Raw genomic sequence first — 8,852 nt, 5'->3', positions numbered from 1 at the left:
CATCAATAAATATCTTACAATTCGTGCAATCTAATGAAACTATCTCTTTATCCTTTAACGGAGTAGTAACATGCAAAGTTATATTCAAAGACTTCAAATCCAATCTGACCATATCAGCAAATCGAGCAGACACAAAGGAGTGCAAAGCCCCAGGATCAAATAACGCATAAGCAACTTGGTCATATAAATAAACCATACCCGTGACCACCCCAGGGGTATTCTCCGCCTCACCTCGAGCTATAGCATAAACTCGTCCCTAAGCTAGCGGTCGAACTACTTCATTCTGCGGGGCAACAGCTAAATGTCTTGTCTGTGGCCTCAATCCTTGGGGTCTAGCCATTTGAGTTTGGTTGGGGCAAAATCTCATTTGATGGCCGACTTGCCCACACTTAAAGCACGCGTCCGTCCTAATCGAGCAAGCTCCGTTTCCATGCCTTCTTCCGCACAAGCGACAATTCAAGCTTGATTGAAGCGGCGGTTTGCCAATATTTCTCCTCACAAGCGGAACAAATCGCCTAGGATTAGTCATTGGTCTCTTACCCCACTGGCGATTGTCTCGCGGTACAGGGAACCGTGATCCCGATACTGTTGACCTCTCTCTCATATCTCGTTCTATCATCTGGCCCCATTCGTCAACTTCCTTATAAGTTCTCAGATTCATCGCTATCATTTGACTACGAAGTTCGGGCCGTAACCCATCTCGAAACCTCCGCATCTTTTCTAGAGGGTCCTCCACATAACGTGGTGCATACATAGACAACCTTGCAAATTCTGCTTCATATTGATCAACAATCAAATGACCCCGACGTAAGTTCCGAAACTCCACCAACTTACTTTCTCGCGCAGTCTCCAAGAAATACTTATCATTGAAGACCTCCGTGAACGTAGTCCAACTCAAAGCAGTGCCTTTAGGAAATACTCCGTCTTTCGTGGCCTTCCACCGGTCATTTGCCGTACCATCCGGTTGGTACACTGCTAGAAGCACTTTCTCCTCATCTGTACATATCGGGACTCCAAAAATTTTCTCGAGCTTCTCTATCCATCCGGGCGCTAACTCTGGGTCACCAATTCCATTAAACTGGGGTGGTCTCAACTTCAAAAACTGTTCCACTAATTGGCCCATGTCTCGAGGTGTAATGACATTACCCGGTATATTGCCAACTCCCACACTTTGACCAGCATTTACATTAACTTGTGTATTACTTGCTCCTGCGCCCCGGCCATTGCTACCACTACCACCGCCCTCTGCATTAGTACCCATCTTTGCATTCATCGCAGTTAAGGCAGTGCCCACCGCTTGAGTTATGGTAGCATCCCTATCCCGAGCCTATCTCACAATCAGATTTCCAATCCGTTCCAAGGCTCTCAATACATCGCTCATTCCAGGATTCTCTGTGGCGGGTGGCCTCGAGCTAGAAACCCTAACACTGGGTCTTCTGCGTCTCATAGGTTGATCGCTCATCTTTAAACTTCCTCTAACACTTTAATTCCACCACGGAATTAAAACTTAATTCAACCATTCCAACCTCGGGATTCCATGCCACACAACTAGTAGCATCACTTCAAAGCAAATATTCCCAGACAATCTCAAAAGTACAACATTCCAGGATACACAATCACATTTCGAACGTAGTGGAACAATCAACGCGTCATCAAGTAAGCATTCACATTCAATGCAAATGTTCAATACAAAACTTGGTTGATTCAATCATCATAACAATGCCATTTTCATGATGCCAAACACATGCGCCACTCATATGCCATACATTACCTAACTTACTCTAGTGAACGCTTCCTACGGTCTCGCTACCCAGTCACCCCGGATCTCATTCCTCTTTATTACTCCGATCCTCAATCAACTTGGATCGAGCAAACCTTGCTCTGATACCACTTAACTAGGATGTAACGCTCCGCTTCCCTTACGGGCACGTACATCCATAACACACCGTAAGTACTATCCCAGGATACTCTTTATGTACGGCGAATGAAATGAAACTAGCAAGCGAAAAGCGAAAGAAAATAAACCCAACTCCAGTCCATCGTCTCAATACATCCACTTAATGAGATGCGAGGAAACTAAAAACTTTATCCAAAAAAGAAAAGACAAATAAATAAATAAATACAAGTCCATACAAACGATACAAAAAAAAACTAACAATATACACAAGCGAGGTCAAGGAGACAAGACGGCAAACCAAAATTGAAACCACCAAGCCCTAACCTAACACCGTCTCCAACAAAAAGTAGCATCAAAGTCAACCAACAACGGAGACTCTAGAAAGTACTAGTGTCCTCGGCTTGACTCGCGTCCTCGTCAAAATCATACTCAGAGAAAGACTCCAACCGCACTTCGATTGAATCCTCATCCATCTCGTCATCCTCTGAATCCGAAATCTCTATTACTTCTATATTCTCCTCTCCCACTGGTTCTTTTTCGGGTATATTCCTTGAACCTACAATGGGCGCTTCAACTTCTATCTCATCCCTGGTAGGGTGGCACTAAAAAGGTACAACCCCTTCTGGCACATCTTGGGGCATTAACTATTCAGATACGACCCCGTTTACTTTACGGAACCATGCCTTGAACCTACGAGGCTTATAAGATGCTTCAGGCTCATATACCCAAACCACGGTCGTCCTTCTAACATATACTACATCTCCTCCTTCAGGAAACTCCTTAATATACCTAGTCATTTCTTGGGGTTCACCCGATCGAACAGGCAACTTCTTCAATTTTTAGGATCCCAAAAAGAAAGGTCCCACGACGGGGTGAGATTTACATCTCGATAAGGCAAGTCATATCCCTAGGTTAGACCGATAGTTCATTCAGGTAAAAGCAACATAAGCTCAATGTGCATAGTAACGTGATGCATACAACAACCATACAAAGTACATGTATAACGATAAATATCAATTACTCAATCATGGCAATATATCTCATCACTTTACTTAAGACAGGTGCACATAACGAAACCAAGCCACGCCTTCCTTTCTTTCCACCTTCATTCGATTCAAGCCCGCGAGCGAAACGCCTCGAGCTAGGCCCGCATACTTACGCATCAGACCATCTCATAGTTAAAACCCACGTAAAACGCCTCGGGTTTTCAAAATCATCTCGGGCCTATGTCGATACATCATAATTTCCGTCCCGCGTCACTTACGCATCGGGACGTTGGCCATTTCCACCTCACGTCTTTACGCATCATGGTACCACAATTTCTCAAGCATGCCAGCAATTCATCATAATCATGACTTCAAGTTCAAATATAGCTCACACATTGAGCTAGCAATAAAAGGCATGCGAGAACATAAATTTTCAACAAACAAGAGGCAATCAATACATATCGAGCCTATTCAATGAGTCTTTAAGCAATTGGCACAACATGAGATCACATATCAAACAACATCACCGTAACTCACCAAAATTTGCATAATCCTCATCGTATTCTCCCAATTGAGCCCAATCGTTCTAGCCAAGGTATAAGAACTTTCTTACCTTAAGCTTAATTAGCAAAACACTTCTTTCCTAGCCCTTAAACACCTCGGCTCCCACAATTTCAGAATAGGGCAACAAGCAGCCTAGAGAAAATCAATCAATTCATCAATATTCCTTCGCCTAAACACCAAATCATCGATCATACACTTCCTCAACATATCACTCCACACCTTAACATGCCTCAAGGATCAAATTAAATCCCAATTCCATCACAAACAGCCCCCTCTAACTCAGTAAGACCAGAACCGAAACAGGGTACCCCTTGTTCTGTTTCAATCCAGCTCAAACAGTCCACAACTCAACCTAATCCTTCAATTTACCCATCAATATCCTTGCTAACACTAAGTTATATGTAATAAGGGGCCTCATCGAAACTTTTGGCTCAAGGCGACACCGGTTGGTCTTCGTTTGGCGCTAATTCCTTCTAATCCGCCATTGGACAATTTATGCTCCTTTGAACACAACAGTGGTTCAAGGTCAAGATATCATTCATTTTCGCCCAAAAATTTACAGCAACATCATATACATGTCTACTAAACGTCACCAAAATTTGAGCTCGAAATTCGTCCGTTTGGTGATCCAATAAAATACCAACAGTAGCCTACCTCCGGTCGAGTCAGTTTCCGGCGACTCACGGGAGATTGGCCACCCTGAATTCCACAGTGGCTCAAACGGTGCACTTCGACCTGGAAAAGTTCGACAACAGGCTGATCTTCGCAGTGGTAGGTGGCTCACTAGCTGGTTATCGATGGTTGAAAAGTTGGACGGCCGGGAAGTTGGCGAGCAGAACCGGTCGGGGCAGAGTATTTCTGTGCGTGAGGGAGTGAAGGAAGGAGAAAATGGAGGTGATGGTGGTGCTGTTATGTTCTTGAACGTAAGTATCCAGAAGGAAGAATGAGAAGATGGCTCATTCTCATCCCAAATTCTCTTAGGTGTCAAGTTCATTAATTAAGCACCATAGATTAATGACATTTGGCATTGTACACATAATATCACACTTTCCTTCCAATTTTGCCCCTCCAATTTCAGTTGATATAAAGGGAATAATCAAATGACAAGAATGCCCTTGTCCGATTAATAAAAATAGGGTCGAAGCTCCAGGGGCAAAATCATCTTTTCACACCCTTCATCCGTAAATCCAATTTTTTTTTTCCATTTCTGCGATCCCATTTCGTGATCGATTTCTTGTCATTCGTAATTTCAATTTATCTCGAACTAACGGGCGGTTTTTGCCGACATTACGCGTATTGACTTTGTGATTCTCATCACACTTAGGAAATTTCAAATCATGGCTATCTTGGTTGTCATGAAATCGCAATGGTCTATTACTAGCCCCGACGGCTACGATCGTCTTAAATTGATTTAGGGAAATTCGCAAATCATACGTTGGTTATGCGGCATCACCCGCGTCCCAATCGTATAACACTAGCAATGAATCCCTTAATTGTTCTCAGATCAGCCTCGGCTCTAAATATTCCCTCAACGACCCTTATGGTCAAAATGCCATTTTCGAATTGAATTTCCTAGGTCTACGTATCTCGTCACTCGTTAGCTTTTCCCTTTCGGTTAGTTAACTCGCGATTGATCAAATCCGAGCGAGATATAACTGAAATACTTCAACGAATATCTTACAGTCAAAGATCTTGAAATGATAGGAAAATCAGAGTGTCACACCTCCCCTTCATCAATCTCCGATGAAACACTTGATATTGTGCAGCATATACCAGCCCATCCTTGACGTTTAGGACGTGCAACATGACCACCCACGTAAACAAAAGATTATATTTGTCCAACTTTGATTCATCCGGTACACACTATACCGTCTCCTCTTATGTTAGCTTTTCTTGTCTCTCACTATAACATATGAGCTGCATTAGTAATATATTGGAGGAATAAGAACTATCTTCATATTATGAGGCAGCCAAAGATCCCCGTTGGTAACAGGCTGTAATGGATGAATTGCGAGCTCTGATGAAAAATAATACCTGGGATGTAGTCTCGTTACCCTCTCATCGGAAACCAATCGATTGCAAGTGGGTATACAAAATCAAATACAAAGTAGATGGTTCCATTGAGCGCTATAACCTAGATTAGTAGCGAAGGGTTTCACGCAACGGGAAGGCTTTGATTATACAGAAACTTTTTCTCCAGTAGCAAAGGAAGTCAATATTCGTTCTTTTTTTGCCATTGCTACTTCTTGTGTTTGGCCTCTACATTAGATGGATGTCCATAATGCTTTTCTCCATGGAGATTTGGAGGAAAAAATCTACATGGACCTTCCACTAGGTAGACGCAGACAAGGGGAGAATTGAGTATGTCGTCTTCGTAAATCTCTTTATGGGCACAAACAGGCTTCTTGTCAATGGTATGCTAAATTCACCACTGCACTCATAGCAGCAAAATTTCAGCAATCCAGATACGACTATGCTTTATTTACGTGGAGTCAAGGTATATCATCAATTTATTTGTTAATATACGTTGATGATATACTCATTATGGGGAATAATGAATCTGCCATTAAGAAATTTAAGAAGTACCTGTATTCTACCTTTCATATTAAGGATTTGGGACCCCCCAAATATTTCCTCGGGATAGAGATTGCATGATCAGATAAGGGAATTTATTTGTCCTGAAGATCATATCAGAAGCGGGACTATCGGGATCCAAACTATCCATCATACCAATTGAACAGAATGTCAAATTGACAACGGCTAAGTATGATAAGGGATTGTCACCACTAAATAGGGATCCTTTGCCCAAAGATCCTTCTGCTTATCAAAGACTCATTGGGAAACTTATCTATCTCACTATGACTAGGCCTGATATATGTTATGCGGTACAAATTGTGAGCCAATTCATGCATAATCCAAAATAGTCTCACATGAATGCTGCATTAAAAGTCGTGAAGTACTTGAAAGGATGTCCAGGATTAGGAATATTGTTGTCTCAAGATAGCAACATGGAAATGACGGCATATTGTGATACAGATTACACTACTTGTCCTATGAGTAGAAAATTTGTTACAGGATTCTGCATCAAATTGGGGGACTCACTTCTTTCATGGAAAACAAAGAAGCAATCAATTGTTTCATTATCATCCGCTGAAGCAGAATATCGAGCAATGGCAAAGACTAGCTGTGAAATAATCTGGATGAGAGGTTTGCTTCAAGATCTCGGTGTATGGGTAAGAGAACCAACTATCTTGTTATGTGACAATGATGCTGCACTCAAACTTGTAGCTAATCCAGTTTTTCATGAAAGAACAAAACATATAGAGGTTGATTGTCACTTCATTAGAGACAAGATTCAGAATGAAGTGATCATAACAAGAGGAATAAGAACAGCAGAGCAGCCTGCAGACATCTTCACAAAACCTTTATGCCAGAGGCAACACATGTATCTACTAAGCAAGCTAGGTGTCTTTGATGTTTATAAACCGCCAACTTGAGGGGGAGTGTTAGAGATACCATTGTTCCTAATTGATTCACCTTCCATATGAATGTGTCTTTCTTGGAAAGTTGGGATATTGTATATTAGGAAAACATCTTTTCCTTATTCTGCATATTTCTTTCTTTGATTGGCTTGACCTATTGTATATAAATAGGATTGTACACAAAAGGTCTCTTTATGAGAAAGTAATACATACAACTTTCCGATTTCCCAATTCTCTATTACTTTGCATCGTCTCATATCTTGACACAAGGGAAACCACAAACAGTAGGTGACTTAATTAATCATGAATAAGTGTCATGGGGCGAACAAAAATTGCAGGGGCTTTTTGATGAATATTTACAAGAAATCCTAGAAATTCCTTTAAGGATACACCCTAAAAAAAAGACAAGCTGTGATGCGGGAGAATCAGACCTTATTGACAAATTCATGTTGAGGATGTCGATTACACAAGAAAGTTGTAGATTCAATGGTCAAGTTGTCAATTTCACGATTGATGGTCGGCTATCAAGATATCGATATACAAGTTTATTGTCGCTTTTGAGACTCCCTATTGACCACCTAATGACTGGAGGTTGTTCTCATCGGTTTCTATCTATGTTTGGTGATCTTAAGCGATGACTATTTGGCTACCAAGGAAAGTGAATGAAATTTAAGTCCAAGTTCTATGAGTATTGAATTTGTAGTAGGTTTTAAGAGTGAAAGTTCTAGTTTCTAAGTGCATTAATGCATTTTCTAGTTCCTAAGTTTTTATTATGTTTTCTAGTTCCTTGCCATTAATCTTGTGTAATTCACGTGTCTTTAATGCTTTGTCGACTTCCTATATATTAGTTCCGCTATATAAAGAGGAAAAATCTCAAATGTAAGACAATGATTTAAATATTGAGAATATATGAAATTTGTGTATGTGTCAGCATATATCTACCCCGGTATGTGTATCCTTGGAAGTTGGATTCTTCACTTGTGGTGAGCTAAGAAGCATTATATCATCGGCTAATGATATTCTGTAGGCTTTGGTGGTGAGCTTCTCCTATCCCGAAGTGCAGTATTCTCGGCTGGTGATATTCTGTAGATATCCATGGTGAACTTTGTCAATCCCAATCGTGATCCTCGGCAGTTAGCGCGTCCTCTATGCCTTGGTTCTGATTGTAATCCATCATGTAGTTCAATTTACGCATCAACACCTATTCCATGCACTTTCATTTATCCCTGCTTCCATCGACGTCACTCAAAATGACAATTGCCCGTTGTGCATCCGCATCAAGCTCGTATGGACCTGTAATATGTCTGGAGAGTGGAGAGTACACAGTGAAAAGTGCCTAAAAACATTAGTAGTATAGCAAACCAACAACTCCAAAAGTCAGCCATTGTCATCGCATCTGAATCCCAGATCCCTCAGGACTATGCTATGGAAACTTAAAATTCCTCCAAAGATCAAAATTTTCTTAGGGAGCCTTTGTCAAAATGCACTTCCCACGACAAAGAATTTGTACAAAAGGAAAGTAGTACCTGAATCGAGATGTCCCTTGTGTCAACAACATCCATAGATTATTGAGCAACTATTTCTCCTATGCAGATGGACAAAGGAAGTATGGTCTCACCCGAAGCTAAACATACAGATTTCGAGTCAAGGTTTGCAAAGAATGGGATGCTGGCTCTTGACATTTAACAAGCCCCAAGCGAACTCACCCTCTGCAGAATTGATTGCCGGTGTTCTCTACAATCTCTAGAAGGCCCAAAATCGCTTTGCATTCCAGTGAAAGAATCTAGATCCGATCTCAGTTGTTGAGGCTATAGCAATTCGACGGGGTTTCATGAGATAAAGTCAAGTGAACAACCATATAGTCTCACTAAGAAAACTCACCATCGGTCTGTGACTCCACCGAAGAATGGGTCGCTGAAGATT

The 8,852-nt window shown here is 41.4% G+C and overlaps 1 protein-coding gene across 1 annotated transcript; it reads right to left on the bottom strand.

Moving 5' to 3' along the window:
- Positions 1 to 256: 256 nt before the first annotated feature.
- LOC115746979 lies at positions 257 to 1,273 on the bottom strand. Its single transcript, XM_030682984.2, has one exon. The coding sequence runs from the start codon at positions 1,271 to 1,273 to the stop codon at positions 257 to 259; it is 1,017 nt and encodes a 338-aa protein (XP_030538844.2).
- Positions 1,274 to 8,852: the final 7,579 nt, after the last annotated feature.

The sequence above is a fragment of the Rhodamnia argentea genome, chromosome 11 (assembly GCF_020921035.1).
Source record: "Rhodamnia argentea isolate NSW1041297 chromosome 11, ASM2092103v1, whole genome shotgun sequence".
In the NCBI taxonomy this organism is placed as follows: domain Eukaryota; kingdom Viridiplantae; phylum Streptophyta; class Magnoliopsida; order Myrtales; family Myrtaceae; genus Rhodamnia; species Rhodamnia argentea.
Note: the sequence above shows the minus strand (reverse complement) of the source record. Positions and strands in the feature narration are given on the sequence as shown.